Source organism: Rana temporaria, chromosome 7, assembly GCF_905171775.1.
Source record: "Rana temporaria chromosome 7, aRanTem1.1, whole genome shotgun sequence".
NCBI classification, from domain to species: Eukaryota; Metazoa; Chordata; class Amphibia; order Anura; family Ranidae; genus Rana; species Rana temporaria.
Genome location: NC_053495.1, coordinates 146,688,331 through 146,708,088, shown reverse-complemented (window position 1 = coordinate 146,708,088; position 19,758 = coordinate 146,688,331). Strand labels below are relative to the sequence as shown.

The 19,758-nt window shown below is 42.0% G+C and overlaps 1 protein-coding gene across 1 annotated transcript in view; it reads left to right on the top strand.

Moving 5' to 3' along the window:
* HS2ST1 (heparan sulfate 2-O-sulfotransferase 1) overlaps window positions 1-19,758 on the top strand; it is a 252,431-nt gene that overhangs the window by 211,630 nt on the left and 21,043 nt on the right. The window contains exons 3-5 of the mRNA XM_040360084.1: window positions 3,943-4,028; window positions 7,344-7,482; window positions 10,592-10,689. Of these exons, the coding sequence (XP_040216018.1) occupies window positions 3,943-4,028; window positions 7,344-7,482; window positions 10,592-10,689 (323 nt within the window). The remainder of the gene's footprint in view (window positions 1-3,942; window positions 4,029-7,343; window positions 7,483-10,591; window positions 10,690-19,758) is intronic.

Sequence of the window (19,758 nt, the reverse complement as noted above, 5' to 3'; positions counted from 1 at the left end):
CTGACACATTCTCTGACACATCAGATAAAAGCAGCCTAAAATTTCTGTCAGGGGAGGTTGCTAAAATAGATTAACAGGGAGCTGGTCCGGTTACAAAACACCTCCTGAGAGTTTCTGCCTATGTGGAGAGGGGGTGTGTGCCTTTCCTCCAATCAGCAATGTTGGCTATCTTGGCTGAATGCCCAGGCTTCACACTCTGTTAACCAGCAGAGACAAATTCCTAACAGATCTGAACTTTCTAAACCGTGTATAAATGTGAAGACAGCCGATATAAATGTAAAACCTATGTAGGGAGATTTGGTTCATCTCTGTGTATCACCTGAGGCTGTTCACTTCACTTCACTGGGTGTTTGGAGGGTTTACATGCACTTTAATCCTCCGCATTGTTTAAAAAGGCTGTATGATCCTGTATGCACAGATCTTTCCCTTCTTTCACTGTCCCCAATCCATCTCTTGCCAGTACAGAGCCTGTGGGGCACTCTGCATGTGTACGGGTGCATGTGATCAACACAGGGCCAATCGGCACTATCGAGACAGAGGGATAGGGGTCATGCAGCCTCATAGGACAGTCAGAGGAGAATGAAAATGCCTTCTACAAGCTTTAACCAGTGCTCCACCAGACACTGATAGAAGTCATAAGACTGTTTTATACTGCTGATGAGAAAAGGTATTTAGTAGTTCATAGTTAATTAAAACAATTGCATTACCATGTTTTGTGTATTGTGGGAGACCAGATATAGCGAATGTAGGGTCCCGGGTTTAGTTACACTTTGATACATTGAATAGGCTTTTAAGGGTAAACCAAAGCAGTCTTGAAAAGAGCATTTCTGGTAGATTTTTTATTTTTTTTGCAGTAAATGTGCAGTATTTTTTTCAGTGTTCCCATGAAGCTACTTGGGGCTCTACCTTATAGATGATTCCTGCAACCTGCAGCTTCCCAATACCTTTTTTTACACTGTGCCCATCAATGTACCGGATGGGCAACCTTTCCTGGTCTCCCAAGAGCTCCTTCTAGTGGCAGCTACTAGTAGCACACCAGGATGTAAATAAAAGCTGTGAGGTTGTGGTATTACGGAAGCATACTGATCCTTTGAATACTTCTTACGGGAACCTTTTATTATTTTTTTTATATTTATTTTTTTTGCTTTTGTGCAATGTGTAGCAGAAATGCTTTGAGCATCACAAACGAAAAACACAATTTATTTAATTAATTTTTATTATATTCAAAACAAACTCCCCTATCCATCCTGATATGTGCCCATCCAATGCAGCCTGATGCCTATTTGTAGCCTCACCATCTCTCAGGTAGTGCAGGAAATCAGGAGGGGAACGAGCACCGCCGGAATCACCAAGCCCTCATCTTCTGTTTACAGTACTCGGCTCTGTCGGCAGTCACATACACAGTCCTACCTCCGCCATCGCCATTGGACCAGCTCCTGTGATTGACAGAACACTGGTCCAATGCCGGTGGCGAAGGCCGGACATCTGTTTGACATCAGAGCCAAGTAAACAGGACATGACGGCTCTGTGATTTCGGCGGCGCTCGTCCCCCTCTTTCTCCTCTGAGTTTTTTCAGGGGGAAAAGGTGTGTTCTACGCCAATAAATACGCTACTTTGTTTCTGTTATAAAACGTTTTTAAATGAGGAAAACTTTATTTTCTTTTTCTAAATTTTCGGTATTTTATCGTTTGTTTAGAAAAAAATTAAAAGCCCAGTGGTGATTAAAGGGTCACTAAAGGAATTTTTTTTTTTTTAGCTAAATAGCTTCCTTTACCTTACTGCAGTACTGGTTTCATGTCCTCATTGTTCGTTTTTGCTTTGAAGTAGCTGTAATTCTGCTGTGATCTCCACACTTCCTGGTTGCCTGTTTCCTTATAACCATGGTACTGGGAGATTTTCACGGTGGTCTAAGCTGTCATTACGGTGTGTCTAAAACTCCTCAGAACCAATCAGATTCATTTTAAAAACAAAACACTGCCCTGGATTTGTTTGTTTTTGTTCTGTGAGTCTTCCCGGCTCACCTCTCACCCGGAACTTCATGTATGTACCTTTAAAACCGAAAGTGAAACTAGAGGCACATTATATGATAGATTGAATTCAATTTTTAATCATTTTTAAAAGGAATCACTTAACTTTTATGTCTCTATACCCAATAAACAGTCATTTCAGCAAAAAAATATTTTTCCTTTAGTGACCCTTTAAGTACCACCAGAAGAAAGCTCAAAAAAATTATAAAAATTACTTTGGGTACAGTGTTGTTGCATGACAGCGAATTGTCATTCAAAATGCGACAGTGCTGAAAGCTGAAAATTGCCCTGGGCAGGAAGGGGGTAAAAGTGCCCAGTAGGCAAGTGGTGTTAAGCCAAACATCACATCTTGCCAGCAGTGAATGCAGGTTACCTGGTTTATGCACAAGTGCCAGATTTTGGCCCCGGTAAGGCAAATGGGCTACCTGGCAGCAAGGACAACTCTGCATATCTTTTATAATCAAGTGACTCATGTTGTAAAAAAATCCAGATAAAAAAAAAAAAGAGAAGTTTTTCTATGGCACTTTACCTGGAATGATCAGCTTGCCAAGATTGCTTTGTAAGGTGCAAGAGATGCCTACCTACAGCCGTCACAAATATAAGGAGCCATGCCAGAAGAAGGCAGGACGGGTGGAGGGGAGCCGTGCTGTGCATTACACAAACGATCTCCCAGCTTCTGCTGTTCTCGTGTCACTAAGCTCAGACATCAAGCTCTTTACTGCCACCTCTGGCTACTATGTGTATGTTCACCGTTCGTGTGATCTGTACTGTGCTTCTCAGCAACATGTCAGCTTTGTGAAAACGACCTGGCACTAAGTAGAAAGACCTTCTTTACAAGTTGGGGCTGTGAAGGAAAGGGAGGGGGCTGTTTTTGTACAGAGAGGTGCCAGAGCCTTGTGTGTGTACAGATTTGTGTATGCAGTGGTGTATTTTGGTGTTGTGCTGCCCTAGGCAAGACTAAAATCAGGCGCCCCCCTCCATCTAAAATTGTCCCGACCCTTTCTTCTCAAGTGGCTGTGCGAGGTCCCTGGTGGCTGTGCAATGTCCTTGGTGGCTGTGTGGGGTCCCCGTTGGCTGTGTGGGGTCCCCGTTGGCTGTGTGGGGTCCCTGGTGGCTGTGCGGGGTAGGATGGCCCGTGGGCAAACCCTGGGGAATGTTGATGGTCAGGCTTGGGGTGTAACATGTTGGGTAGTCAGGAAATCTTCATTGATATCTATTGGGCGAAGTACTCTTAGTCGAAGTGCAGGGGCTGATAGTGTGGGCAGACGCTGAACAGCAGGGAGAGCCAAGATTTTTCAGCAGCATATCTAATAAATGATGCCACTAAAGGTAAAGAGGATTATATGTTATCCCTAAACCCCCCCAAGCTGAAGAACAATGCTTCCCAGGGTTGGCTCTATTGACTTGAATAAATCACAGGCACTACGCTGCTGAACCTCGTTAGCAAGGAGCAGGCAGGTTTGATAAGCCTACAAAGTGCCAAAGTAGTGACATTACTGGCATAAGAAATACAAGAAAGGAAACTTCAGGCAATAGTTTCTTGGAATTATTGATCAATAAATCTCTACAAGAGGAAATCTGCCTCCTAGATAAATGATACATTTACATGGCAAGCCTATAAAACAAATGCATAAGCCCTGCTGTGTAACAATAGCATTTACCCAGGAGTCATTTCTCCTTCAGTGAAAGCTTATTTGCATGCACTCCATGTCAGAAAATGTAAGCTGGAGGTTGGTTGCCATCGGCAACATTCCACTTTTCCTTTCCACTGATGTTTTCTATTTGAGATCATCAATGCATCGTGTAATACCGCCTGATCCAGATTCTGTAATAAGTCATTTGCATCTTGCCTGGCCGCTACAATCTTCTAATCCCAAAATTGATATCCTAATCATTTTTTTATTTTTTTCCCCAGATGCGATTTGTCAAGAATGTAAGCTCCTGGAGGGAAATGAAACCGGGCTTCTACCATGGACACATTTCCTATTTGGACTTTGCAAAGTATGGATTATTTTCTTCATTTTCCATTTTCCTTTGTCTCTTTTTTTCCTTTTTTTTTTTCCGAATCTTATCCCAGCATGGTAGATTCCTACCACATCTGAGACTTACAAATGTGCCGTCGTAAGCTAATCTTTTGTTACTTCAGGGGGGCTACAATGCACTGCAGGATGATTCAGACTCTCAGCAGAAATCCAGTTATAGATGTTATAAAACAGTGCCCTCTAGTGTTTAAACTGGGGGAAGCAATCAATGTTAATATCTTATTTCAGATCGCTTTCTGTGCAGTATCATTTCAACCGTATGGAAAATTTATCAAATTAACTTTTCTTTATCTAATGTCGCTGTCTTTTTTTTTCCCATGCCATATCCAATTGGCCACTTTTAATGCCTATTTAATGATTTCCACCCAATTTCTAAATCAATTGCTCGCTGTCTACCTTTCTATCAATCTATCTGGATCAGGGGTCTTCAAACTACGGCCCTCCAGTTGTTTAGGAACTACAATTCCCATCATGCCCAGTCATGTCTGTGAATGTCAGAGTTTTACAATGCCTCATGGGATGTGTAGTTCCGAAACAGCTGGAGGGCCGTAGTTTGAGAATCCCTGATCTAGATACTGGTTTAAAGACTAAGCCCACCTAAATGTAAATACACAATATTGTCAAAAGTATTGGGACACCTATCTTTACACGCACATGCATTTTAATGGCATCCCAGCTTAGTCTGTAGCGTTCGATATTGAGTTGACCCACCCTTTGCAGCTATAACAGCTTCAATTCATCTGGGAAGGCTGTCCACAAGGTTGTGTGTCTATGGGAATGTGTGATCATTCTGCCAGATGCGAATTTGTGAGGTCAGACACTGATGTGGACGAGAAGGCCTGGCTCACAGCCTCCGCTCTAGTTCATCCCAAAGGTTGTCTATCGGGTTAAGGTCAGGACTCAACCAGGCCAGGTAACTTCCTCCACCCCAAACTCGCTCATCCATGTCTTTGTGGACCTTGCTTTGTGAACTGGTCCAAATCATTTAGTGGAGGGGGGATTATGGTGTGGGGTTGTTTTTCAGGGGTTGGGCTTGACCCATTAATTCCAGTGAAGGGAACTCTTAAAGCGGTAGTTCCCCCTCCAAAAAAGTTTTACCCTTAGTCTGATGCTCATTTTGTCTAGGGGAATCGGGTAGTTGTTTTAAAATCGAGGCTGTACTTACCGTTGTAGAGAGCGATCTTCTCCGTCGCTTCCGGGTATGGGTCTTCAGGAGCGGGCGTTCCTTCTTGATTGACAGTCTTCCGACGGTCGCATCCATCTCGTCACGAGTAGCCGAAAGAAGCCGAACGTCGGCGCGGCTCTATACGGCGCCTGCGCACCGACGTTCGGCTACTTTCGGAAAATCGCGACGCGATGGATGCGACCGTCGGAAGCCTGTCGGAAGCCTGTCAATCAAGAAGGAACGCCCACCCCCGAAGACCAAACCCGGAAGCGACGGAGAAGATCGCTCTCTACAACGGTAAGTACAGCGTCGATTTTAAAACAACTAGCCGATTCCCCTAGACAAAATGAGCATCAGACTAAGGGTAAAACTTTTTTGGAGGGGGAACTACCGCTTTAAGTCGTCGGCCTACCAAGACATTTTGGACAATTGCATGCTCCCAGCTTTGTGGTAACAGTTTGGGAATGATACTTTCCTGTCCAACATGACTGTGCACCAGTGAAAAACAAGTTCTATAAAGACACGGATGAGCGAGTTTGGGGTGAAGGAACTTGACTGGCCTTCCCAGAAGAGTTAAAGCTGCAAAGGGTGGGCCTGCTCATACGGACTAAGACTGGGATGCTATTAAAGTTCATATGTGTGTGTAAAGGCAGGCGTCACAATACTTTTGATAATATATAGCTAGATTCAGGATGGCGAGCGCATACTTGCGGTGGCGTAGCTTAAGGCATTTAGGCTACGCCGCCGTAAGGTAGCGAGGCAAGTACATGATTCACAATGTACTTGCCTGCTAAGTTACGGCGGCGTAGCCTAAAGCGGGCGGGCGTAAGGGCGCCTAATTCAAATTTGTCTGAGGGGGCGTGTTTTATGATAATGAGGCTTGACCCGACGTGATTGACGTTTTTTAACTGCGCATGCAGCGTGCGCCTACATTTCCCAGTGTGCATTGCGGTTAAGTCCGCTGCACGAGTCTATTGATTTCGACGTGGACGTAAACAACGGAAATCCCTATTCACGGACGACTTGCGCAAACGACGTAAAATTTTAGAATTTCGACGCGGGAACGGCGGCCATACTTAACATTACTATTCCATCTATTTGATGGAATAACTTTAGGCCTGCTAATGCGTTACATAAACGGCGTATCTGCACTGCGTCGGCCGGGCGTACGTTCGTGAATAGGCGTATCTACTGATTTACATATTCTACGCCGACCGCTATGGAAGCGCCACCTAGCGGCCAGCCTAAAAATTACACTTTAGGATACGAGGGTGTAAGACACTTACGCCGCTCGTATCTGAGCCTAATTTAAGCGTATCTGGTTACCAGAATACGATTAAATTAGCGCCAACGCAAATTATGACTTAGGCTGGCGTATCTACTGATACGCCAGCCTAAGTCTCTCTGAATCTGGCTAATAGTGGGTATTTGCAGGGAAAAAGTGCATTTATTATTTTTGGGGAATTACTTTTTTTATTTTTGCAATCATTGGATTGTGGTTACAATGCCAGACTTCTTTAGACTTTCTCCAGCTCTTTGTTCATATAGAGATAGACTTTGTTATGGAGAGCTGGAGAAAATGTCAGTGGACTATGCATGTAATGGCCACCACACTTTTATTCCATTGAGAACTACATACGGTGTACCTAAATACAGGTGTAACATCTAGAATCATGCAAATAGTGGAGTTAGCCTTTACTGCTCTTAAAGTTGACCTGTAGCCTCCCTGATGGAGTCATATTTATATTTGATACCCAGTTATGTTATAATTTTTTATTTTTAAATCACCTGCACTTTCCCCTATTGACATCTTGTATACAGAAGCAAGAGTAAAGTCTGGCCACTGGTATGCAGAGCCCCTGTAATTTAGAACTGTGCAGCCACTGGTACCCCATCTCATCTATAGCAATATTACAGGCGTAAACAATGCAGCATGTTTTCCTAAATCCCTTCCCTGGACCAGTGTCTGTATTACAAGTAAAGAATTAACACAGGGTGTTTTTCAGATATATTTTTTTTTTTTTTTTTTTAAATGTCCAGCAGCATTACATGAAATGCTCCAGATGATTATGGTTCAGCTTTAGTAAACATTTCAACTTTAAATTTCAGGTTTGGAGTCAAGAAGAAGCCAATTTATATCAATGTAATTAGAGATCCTATAGAGAGGCTTGTTTCATACTACTACTTCCTGCGTTTTGGAGATGACTATAGGCCAGGTCTACGAAGGAGGAAGCAAGGAGATAAAAAGGTAACACAGAACATATTGTTTTTTATATGCTTTTAAAATGTGTAATAGTCATGCTGGAGAGTATATACTTTGCTGGAAGGGTTGTGTCCAATACAGTAATAACAAAGATGCACAAAACTCTGACATAATAAGATTCCTCATTGTAGAAGAGTGTACAAGGTAATTTGTGATAGAATTAAACAATTTTGAGTGCTGAAAAATACATTATTAATAGGGTTTGCACATAATTCTGGTTCTCGAACCCCTTAGAGCTGATTTCCAGCTTTTAGTGAAGTTTAAATAGTTAGTTTGGCCCAAGCTGGTCCAAATGAACTAATAAAACTAAGTTCCAGCCGTTTCCGTGTTTATTAAGTCAGCAGCTACAAGAAGTGTAGCAGCTGACTTTTAATAAACACACACTCACCTGTCCCACGATCCAGCGATCCTGAAGCCTTGCTTCTCTCACTCTCCTCAGCGCTGGCATTACTAAGTGTGGGCACCTGTCTGTGACGGCTTGCGGCTTTAACGCCGGGTGCACGCTGTGCATGTGAGAGCCGCAGTGCGAGTCCTGAATGGTCGAGCAAGCTTCTGGGACCTGTGACATGTCCCAAAAGATTGCAGAGGGGGAGGGGAGAACTTCCACCCGAGCGGAAGTGGGAACTGGGTATCTGTCAAAACTAGGTACCTGCTCCCAGTGGTGTATTTAGGTTTTGTGCTGCCCTAGGCCTGACTAAACTCGTGCACCCCCTAATTTAAATATGACCCACCCCCTTCCTGTCAAGGCCACACCCCTTTCTGTTTAAGACCCACCCTGACCTTTTCGAGTGGGGACACTAGTTCTCAATGCCCGGGTGGGGGGGAATGGATTCCCTTAATTTGCATAGATTTCCTCTCACTTCCTGTTTAGCTATGGGGCAGAGAGTGAAGGGAAATCTCTGCAATGGGACAGGGATGGTAAAAAAATAAAAATTGACAGGGGCTATAACCCTCCCTTACTCTATCCAAAATGGGAAAAAAAAAGTGTTGCCTATAGTTCTACTTCAAGCACAAATTTCTGATAATTTTATGGAGAGGACTAAGAAGATATAACCATGCCAATGGTACAGCAGAAAACATATAGCACAGTGAGGAAGGTTTGTGGTCCAGGATGATAGGACAGTCAAAATTAGAAACAGCTTGCATTACACCAACAGTGTAGCGCAAGCCAGCGTGGACACTTTCCGTGCTGCCCCCCTGCAAACAGCTGCCCCAGGCCTGGGCCTTGTTGGCCTAGGCCAGGATACAGCGTTGCCCGCTCCCCCCAAAAAATGACTTGTCAAATGTGGCATGTCAGGGGTGCTTAAAGCGGAACTTCCTGTTCCTCCATGCCTCTTATCAGTTTGGTTGCCCTTCTCTGCACTTTCTCCAGTTCCCCAATATCCTTTTTGAGAACTGGTGCCCAAAACTGAACTGCATATTCCAGATGAGGTAACATAGTTACATTGGTCCAGCATGCAGAGGCTGTCAGTGCTTTATAAATCGTATACAGCATCAGCTACATATGGTACGTGGCAGTGGAGTCCTTATTCCTGGGAAAAAAAGTTGAGCAAGGCTGAGCATTGTTTAGCCATTTACAGGGAGCTCTATGAATGAATACAAAGCTTCCTCTGATTGGCTGGGGCAAAGAGGCGGGTGGATGAATGCCTTGCTGGTATTCAGTTTCATATTTATATAAAAACAACAAACATATATAGACTAGCTACAACTAGGAAGATTTTGTTGTTAAATTTGTAAAAATAAAAAAGGAATTAAAGTAAAGTTTAAACGATTGTAAAGGCTCACATTTTATTTTATTTTTAGTAATGGTTTTGCATAGAGCAGCCCCAATCCTCCTCCTTTCTAGTCCCCTGCCGATGTGTCTGGCTCCTCCCGCTGATTGCCCACCATGCCATGGGAGCAGTAATGGGGGCTCACACAGGTTTTTATTAGCTGCTTGCTGCAGGAGCATTCGGCAGGAGGGGAGGGACCCAAGAAGAGGAGGATCCATGGCTGCTCTGTGCAAAACCACTGCACAGAGCAGGTAAGTGTAACATATTTTTAAATGAAAAAAACTGAGACTTTAGTATGACTTTAAAGCAGAGGTTCACCCTCAAAACGAAGTTTACTGCATTTATACACTTCAGGCCATTAAAGATTGATGGCGTTTACATTTTGTGTCCACGATGCTCCCTTACCTCTAATCTGCTCCACTTCCGGGTATTCATCCCTGCGGGGAGTGGGCGTGTCGCTCTATTCCCCAACCGCTCTGTGCATTGTGGGAGCAGATTGTATGGTGTCCAGGGAGTGACGTGCAGGCCAATCACAGCACATCCTCAGAAATAGCTAGGCGTCTGGTCTCGCGCTAGCTGGGCTGTCACGTGACGCGGGAGGCGGGGGTCACATGATTTGCAAAGCACTGATAAAGAAGCACTAGTGTAATGGACACAGCGGGGCGTGTCCTTTTCAGGACATCGCCCGCTGTTGTGATGGTAACTGTGCAGTGTTGACGGCGCGGCTCGCCGTCAACACTGCGCATGCGCGGAATTACGCGGTGAATGCTGGGAGATCCGCATTCGCCGCATCCCGGAAGAAGGTACAGGAGGGCTTCAGCCCACAATTAAGATGGCAATGTCATCATAATATTTTATAAAATATTATTTTCTTGGAAACGAGGATCCTGGCGGCTGCAAGAACGGCACTAGTGAGTAACATAATTAGTATAGGAACAGCAGCAGATTTGTCTTAAAAAAAAAAAAAAAAAACGTTTTCCCACAGAACCTCCGCTTTAAGGGCAATAGCTAAATTTTTGGACCATTTTTGCTGGTAGCAGCCAGTCAGGTTTCATCTTTCAGATGCATTGCTATTGGTAACCGTATCATAAATCATACCTGGAGCATTTGTAGCCTGATACAAATAATGAAACAGCTGCCATTATGACTGTATATCTCTGAAACATTCAGAAGGTTCATCTGTCGATATTTAACCTGTTTACCTTTTAGAAATTACGGTATGTAAGTCGATGGAGAAAGGACCCCTCTAAGAGAGGGGAAGCTGTTTGTTATGCTTTCTGCTAGAATTTATATCCAATGGTACATCTTTATCTGTCTTCCAGACCTTTGATGAATGTGTAGCAGCTGGAGGATCTGACTGTGCTCCAGAGAAACTTTGGCTTCAGATCCCGTTCTTCTGCGGCCACAGCTCGGAATGCTGGTAGGAAGATAAATCCAGCTTACCTTGTAAATTAACTATCTTATGACTGTAATCTGTGCTGAAGAAATAAGAATCTTCGCAAAGGGAGAGGGGTTGACAAAAATAATGGTGAAACCCAGAACTCTGCACTGATTTACATTGTTTTTTATTTTTTTTACTTTTTGAAGAGATTTATTCCAATTGACATGTTTAGGTTCCACTGTTGTGCCATAACCTGTTCGGTACCATTAGGGGACTGACAGATTTACTATTATGTACACCAATATAGAAATCTGAATTTGCATGGGAGAAATCTGCCCAACCCAGTGACTTGCAGCTGGGTCCCCTTCTGCCTGCAACGTGATCTGTAAATTAAAATAGCCAGCAATCAAAGCCCACTTAGCATAAATCATTCTAGGTCTAACCGGCTTGTTAACACATTTCATTATTATGGAAAGTAAACCCATGGCTTCCCATCGGATACCTGCGTTCTGACTGTTTTGCAGGTAACTGGCTTGATGCCATTTTCTGCGCTGAGGTGTTAAAGCTGAACTCCAGTCAATCAAAAGCCTTGCAAACAAATTGCTTTTCTATCCATTCAATTCTGAAATGTACGCAGTTCCATCGCACAGCACAGGCAGGCAGATAACGCCGCCGCAGACAGACGTTCAGTGCTGCCCCTCTCTCTCCTAGTCTGATACTGCATAGCTGGTACCAAGTCACTCTCCGGTACTTACAGAAGTTGTATTAAAAATCAGTTTTAAGCCTCATTGGACTATGTTTTAAATTTGGTAAATACATTACAACTGCATCAGACCATATAGTGTACAACATCTTAGGGCTTGTTTTCTTAAAGCAGCCACAGCTTGAGTATAACAACCCGTCCTCTACTTTCAGATCAGAAGGACCATTGCCCTTTGTGGTCTCTCTGCAGAGATCTGACAGATCTCCTACAGAGTCTCTCCAGTCGTCAGAGATGTTTTTTCTGCCCAAACTCTGCTGCTCCTGGATGCAGTGGCAATGTTTTATTTTTTTCCTGCCTCTAAACTCTCCTGCCACTAAACGCTGCTAAAAGTCTATTTGCATGGATACGTAGGCTATCATGCAGGGGCATTTAGAGGCAGCAAAAAAAAAAACACCAGACTCCCCCCTAGGAGCAGCTGCAAAAATGTGCAGTGTGCATGAGGCCTAAAACTGAGAGGTTGAGTGCTGCGCACACTGCGCTCTTTCCTGTCATCCAGCCTGGAGGAAGCAACTTTCTGCTGTTCCTGCCCTTGAAGCACCACATGGATCTCTGGTCCCCTTCTGTTGCCCACCTAGAGCAACATGGACACCTCTGGCCTCCTAAAACCCTCATCAGCAGGGCCGCCATCAGGAATTATGGGGCCCCTTACACAGCTTCAGTCATGGGCCCCCTGGAGCAGAGAACCGGGGGGGGGGGGGGGTGCTGCCGTTTGAAATTGAGAAGCGGGAGGGGGGCTGCCGCGAATTGAGTAGGGGAGGGGGGCCCTTTACAAATTATTAATACAAATTTAAAATTAAATTTTTTTTATAAAAAAAATGTATAAAATAAATAAACATTTATAAAAAAAAAAGGGTGGGTTGCCATCCCGGGCCCTTTAATAAATAAAAAAAACATTTATAAAAAAAGGGGGGGTTGCCATCCGGGGCCCTGGGGACCTCTGTGCCCTTTAATAATAATAATAAAATATATATATGTTTTCATCCCGGGCCCTGGGGATCTCTGGGCCCCTGGGGACCCCTGTACCCCTAAGAAAAAAAAAAATGGCCCTTTAATAAAAAATAAAAAAAATATATATATTAGAAAAAATATATATTTTTTATAAAAAAAAAAGGGGGGGGTTGCCATCCGGGGCCCTGGGGGCCTGGGGACCTCCGGACCTCTAAAAAAAAAAATATGTCCCTTTTAATAAAAAATAAAATAAAAATATATAAAAAATATATATATATATATATATATTTTTTTTATAAAAAATAAATAAAAAACATGGGAGTTGTCATATGGGGACCTCCGGACACCTAAAGGGGGTTGCCATCCGGCCCCCTGCTGGCCTGGGGCCCACTACAACAGGGCCAGTTGTACTGGCTTATCAGCGGCCCTGCTCATCAGCATAAGCATGCTCAGGTTTGTGAGTACCTAAAGCCTTGCCTCACATTGGCCTCGCTGCATTACTGATGCGTTGCAACACGTCTTTGCTAAGATGCAGAGCACATGCCTGTTGCCCCTCAGTGAGTAATTGATGACCTCTTAACACTAACCTGCAGCCTTCTGGAATGTGCTCCTGCCTATATGATTATGAGGCAGGGAAAGGGTGGAGGAGTGAAAATAAGGTGTGTGTGTGTGTGTGTGTGTGTGTGTGTGTATATATATATATATATATATATATATATATATATATATATATATATATATATATATATATATATATATATATATATATATATATATATATATATATATATACATATACATACACATACACATATATATAATATACCGTACTAGTGTGAGAAAAAAAGAAAATTATTTGCGAGTCTGTAAAAGAGAGGGAGAAAGGGAATGAGAGTGCAATTAATGGTGAAAACGGCCCTTTTAATATAGACTATTGCAAGTTGGAACTGTGCATGATTTTCATAATTGCACTCCAAATTGTAGACATTTGTGAATCTGAAAACTTTGTTCTCATTTGTGATTATAAAGTGGTAAAACATACTTATTATCTAGAATAATTTTATATTACTGGGTTATTGGCTGTCATTTTTTTTTTTTTTTTTTTTAAACACAGATAAGATGCTAAAGAATGATTTCTCCATTTGTTTGAACTGTTTGATGATGAGGTAGTTTAAGGTGAAATCAATAACATTATTATATGCAGTACATAATGTTTTAAGTATATAAAAAGAACAGTTTGGTTTAATGAGTTTTCAAAGGATAAATTGGGTAATAAGTTTTAAAGAGAAGGATTTAATGATAGTGGAAGGTAACTAGAATGAATAAATAGAATATTAAGTACCAAGTAAATTCTATTTAAAACGGCCCCTTGAATTTTTCTTGCGCAACTACAGGAATATTTTTTTTATTCAAAGTGATAACGCCAAAGACACCAACACGAGGTCATGTAGACGCGTTTCACGCAAACATCTTGTGCTTAATTAAAAGAAAATTATGCCTATACAGTGGGGAAAATAATTATTTGATCCCCTGCAGATTTTGTAAGTTTGCCCACTTACAAAGAAATTTAGGGCTTATCATTTAAAATAAACCTATGATAAAAATTATAGAAACGGAATATCAACCAAAAATCCTGAAAAAACACATGATACAAATGTTATAAATTTGAGTTGCAGTACGGTGAGTAAAATAAGTATTTGATTCCCAAGCAACACATGACTTAGTACTTGGTGGGGAAATCCTTGTTGGCAAGCACAGAGTTGAGATATTTCTTGTAGTTGGTTACCAGGTTTGCAAACATCCCAGGAGAAATTTTGGTCCACTCTACTTTACAGATCTTCTCTAAATCCTTAAGGTATCTTGGCTGTTGCTTGTCTACTCGAAGTTTCAGCTCCCGCCATGAATTGTCTATAGGATGAAGGTCTGGAGACTGGCTAGGCCACTCCATGACCTTAATGTGCTTCTTCTTGAGCCACTCTTTGCCTTGGCGGTATGTTTTGGGTCATTGTCATGCTGGAAGACCCATCTTCAATGTTCTGGCCGAGGAAAGAAGGTTCTCATTCAAGATGGTACAATACATGGCCCCATCCATTAGCCCTCAATGCGGCAAAGTCAGCCTGTACCTTTTAGCAGAGAAACCGCCCCAAAGCATAATGTTTCCACCTTTGTGCTTGTCTGTAGGAATGGTGTTCTTGGGGTAGGGCTGCAACTAACGATTATTTTCATAATCGATTAGTTGACTGATTTTTTGGTTTGATTAATCGGATAATAGCCTTAAAAAAATAAAAATAGCATTTTTTTAATTTTTTGGACCAATTTGTTGTTAGGCAGATTACAAAACGCAAATTGCCGCAAAAACATTACATGCTTTTCTGCAGGGGTTAAAAAAACAAAAATAAGTACAAAAAGAGAAAATAATCACTACTGTGTAAGGGGTTCATTTTTTTTACTGTACTATAAAGGGCTAATTTTTTTTTTTTTTAACCCCATTATGTTACTGGCCGATTAATCGATTATGATAATTGTAATCGATGAATTTCATTAATTTCATAATGGATTAGTTGTCGATTAATCGATTAGTTGTTTCGGCCCTATCTTGGGGTCATATTCAGCATTTTTCTAAACACAGCGAGTCAAGTTAAAGGGGTTGTAAAGGTTTGTTTTTTATTTTCTAAATAGGTTCCTTTAAGTTAGTGCATTGTTGGTTCACTTACCTTTTCCTTCAATTTCCCTTCTAAAGGTTTTTTTTTCTTTGTCTGAAAATCTTTTAATAAAATTCTACAGGTTGCATGTTTTGAGTTAGAGGAGGTCTAGGGCTAGAATTATTGCTCTCGCTCCAACGATCGCAAGGGTTTCCTCACGTGTGGTTTGAACACCGTTTTCATATGCGGGTGATACTCACTTATGCGTTCACTTCTGCACGCAAGCTCGGCGGGATGGGGCGCATTCAATATTTTTTTTTTTTTACACTGTTCTTTTTTTAAAAAAAAAATATATATATATATATTTACTTTTATTCCTATTACAAGGAATGTAAATAATATAAAAAAAAAGCATAACAGGACCTCTTAAATATGAGATCTGGGGTCAAAAAGACCTCAGATCCCATATTTACACTAAAATGCAATAAAAATAAATAATAATTAGAAAAAAAACAGTAGAATAACAAAAATATCCAGAAAAACGCATTTAAAAAAAGTTAGAAATTTATTTGCATTTTAATGTGTAAAATAAGTATTTGATCCCCTATCAATGGGCAAGATTTCTGGCTCCCAGGGGTCCTTCTATACAGATAATGAGCTGAGATTAGGAGCACTCTCTAATCTCAGCTTGTTACCTGTATAAAATACACCTGTCTGAAGAAACAATCGGTCAATCGGATTACAATCTCTCCGCCATGGCCAAGACCAAAGAGCTGTCCAAGGATGTCAGGGACAGGATTGTAGACCTAGACAAGGCTGGAAAGGGCTACAAGACCACAGCCAATCAGCTTGGTGAGAGGGCGACAACAGTTGGTGCGATTATTTGCAAATGCAAGAAACACAAAGTAACTGTCACTCTCTCTCTTGGTCTGGGTTTTCATGCAAAATCTCACCTCGTGGGGTTTCAATGATCATGGGAACGGTCAGGAATCATCTCAGAACTACACAGGAGAATCGTGACAATGATCTCAAGGCAGCTGGGACCATGTCACTAAGAAAACAATTGGTAACATACTACGCCGTGAAGAACTGAAATCCTGCAAAGTCCCCCTGCTTAAGAAAGCACATGTACAGGCCCATCTGAAGTTTGTTAAAGAACATTTAAATGATTCAGAGAACTGTAAGTGTTGTGGTCAGATGAGACCAAGATCGAGCTCTTTGGCATCAACTTAACTTGCCATTTTTGGATGAGGGGGAATGCTGACTATGACCCCAAGAACACCATCCCTCCGGGGATAGAGGTGGAAACATTATGCTTTAGGGCTGTTTTTCTGCTAAGTGGACAGGACAATTTAACCACATCAAGGGGATCATGTACCATCAAATCTTGGGTGAGAACCTCCTTCCCTCAGCCAGGGCATTGAAAATGGGTTGTGCATGGGTATTCCAGTCTGACAATGACCCAAAACACACAGCCAAGCCAAGAAGTGGCTTAAGAAGAAGCACATTAGGGTCCTGGAGTGGCCTAGTCAGTCTCCAGACCTTCATCCCATAGAAAATACGTGGAGGAAGCTGAAGGCTCGAGTTGGCAAAAACCAGCCTCAAAACCTTGGGGAGTGGGACAAAATCCCTCCTGAGATGTGTGAAAACCTGGTGGCCAACTACAAGAGACATCCGACCTCTGTTTGCCATCAAGGTCTAAGTCAGGTTTTGCAAAGGGGTCAAATACTTTTTTTCAGATATGCAAATAAATGCATAACTTTTTTGAAATGTGTTTTTCTGGATATTTTTGTTGTTATTCTGTATCTCACTGATAAAAAAAAAACTATCATTAAAATTATAGACTGATCGTTTATTTGTCAGTTGGCAAACGTACATAAATCAGTGTGTGGGGGGATCAAATACTTTTTTCCCTCACTGTAGATCTTTTTGCTCACAGCTATTGGATAGTTTATCTCACAATAAGCCCTGACTCGCATACTGAATTTTGATTTACTTAACATTGATCACAGTTGTGGTGTGGGAAAAGTGAACAGAACGCTGGTTTCCCACACCGTGCTCTGGTGTGAACAGACACTTTATTACATTTGGACTCTTCCTAATCCCAGTAAAGTCAATTTGCATATTTCCTAAATTGGAGTTCCAGCGACAGTTGTTTGTAGGGGTTCAGGAGCATTATATGTTGATTTTTCTCTCCAGACACATCCAAAAAATGCATGGCAGTAACCCACTGAAGTTTTAATACGTTTTATAACTGCATACACCAATGTGAACTAGCCCTTCAACTCTATTATGACTGTAACGCAACGTCCCACATGCCGCTTGAGTGCTTTCGTCATATACCACTTCCTCCCAGTCTGGATATAGATATCAGATATTCCAACCGCTCACAAGCACACAACGAGACGATACTTGTTTGTCTGCTGAACATGGACTGTTTATTAGAACCAGAATACAAGTCTTGTATACAGTAAAATAGGAGGTTCTTACATCCTGCTCATATTACTCTATCAATACACAGAAACATACATTAACATGAGCTAATTAACTAATCCCATAATGCAGCCTTTGTCATTCCATAACTACATAACACATTATCATACATATCAACACAGAACTCCTTCATACAATTGCAGGGTCAATTGGCACAAGCAACAATGGGCGAGAGATCCTTAGAAGTTATCCTAGACTCATTTACATTATAGCAGACGGACAGGTGGCTGGAGTTGATGACATTAGCATCTAACAGTATGTGTGCCAACAGTATGAATCGGTCACTCTTTCTAATATGACATATACATGGTTCCCAGAGTCTGTGTGTCTTGGGGAGACATGGCCCTGAATCCAAAGTAACACCACCTCAAGGATCCCCAAGCTTACAGCTCCCAAAGAGCACCGTTCCCCCTAATGCCAGGGCGAATGATTGCAAGGCCAGAGGCTAGCATTCAGTCCCTTCCAAAAGCCTCTGTCCCGGGTGAGTCTGTCGCAATGAAATGTTCTGGTTCCAAGCAAAGCGCTTCCATCTCAAGTCCAGCAATCTTTTTACATATTGCTAAGAAGCTACAGGGGCCAGTGTAATATTTAAAATATGTCGAAGAAGAATGAGAACAAAACACAAGTGATAAATCAATATTTCTTTTTTGTTTGCTTCAAAATCAATGTAAGAAAATTATAAGCCTGATAACCCAAGAGCGCCGTTACTGCAATTGGCGTTCTTTGTCTGCAGACCGTTCATACTTCTATGTGCGCTCGATTTCTCAGACATGACATTGTTCCCTGTGCCGGCAATCTGTGGGCTGTTTAAGCTTCAAGCAAACAAATGCTTCTACCCAAGGACAAAAGGTTCATGCTGCAAATTAAGACAGAACTGCTGTTCCTTTTATAAAAAGTTGGGCTTGTGTATATAAACCCCCAAACAAAAGACAACTTTATAGCCAAAGCAATCATCAATCGCTGTTGCAACCAGGTGTTTAGAAAGTTCCGGAACCAAGTGCCCAACCCCCACTCATTTTACCAACACACTACCTTGGCCTTTCTATTCTTTACCACTGTAATCATTCCTAGTAATAAAAATGCTTGTAAAAGTGTAACACTGTTGCGTTGGGTTTGAGGCCAAAACCTTCCTACATGTAACTAATCGATGGCGTAAGATGCGGATTGACCTTGGTATGCCGTAGAAAACCCATGCAGTGGACAGTCAATTAAATACATGTCTGTTACAGATAAAGCATAGGCTTCTGCCGACTCCTGTAGTATTTATATTAACCACTTGCCTACTGGGCACTTTCACCCCCTTCCTGCCCAGGTCGGCTTTCGGTGCTGTTGCACTTTGACAAATTCACGCAAATAGAGCTTTATTTTGGGGTATTTAATCACCACAGTTTTTTTTTCTTCTTTTTTTTAAGCAAATTTGAGTTTTTCTGCTTTTTACATTGGTGACCCTTTGACCTGTACAAATCGCGGTAAAAAAATTGTGTGACTTTCTGCCTGAAAACGCTATGCTCAGGTGTGAATGGGGCCTTAGTAAGGGAGATCTGTAAGTTAAAATAAACTGCAGCCGTGAAAGATCCTTACCGTTCAAAAGATTCTGCAGGTAAACTGCTCTCGCATATGTATTTCAACTGTATTTGGGTAAAGGAGGTTTAAAACCTGTAAGAATTTTTTTTATTTAATTTTTTTGTGTCCCATTAGGGAGATTTCCCTTCACTTCATGTCCCCTAGCCAAATCAGGAAGAGGGGGAGAGGAAATCCCTGGTTGTCACGAGTGTCACAATAACATGTGTCCCCTTTGGAAAGTTTCCCTTCTTTACCCGTTCTGATGACAAACCAACATTTGGGATTTTCTATTAGCCCGGGTTCACACTGGACTGCGGGAATGAAGCCCTGCGAGTTAAGCTGAACTCACACGATTTCACTCCCACATGTTAGTCCCAATTTTGGTGGCAATTTCACAGACATCTGTGCGGGTTTCTGCACAGATGTCAATAGAAATCGCAAAAAGTAGTACAGAAACTACTTTTTTGAAATCGTTCCGGCGCCACAAATACAGAATCCCACCGATTTAGGATGGTGCCATTGCCGGAGATTGCCGCTGATTTGCCATGTCCAATCGCATGTCAAAACTCACCAATGTGAATCAGGGCTCACGTTCACGCTCGCTGACAAATAGGGTAATTCTCCCCAACAGGCGCAGACTGCAATAAAAACCTGACCAGTGTTCTTATCCATGTCCACTCTATCCAAAACAAAAACAGT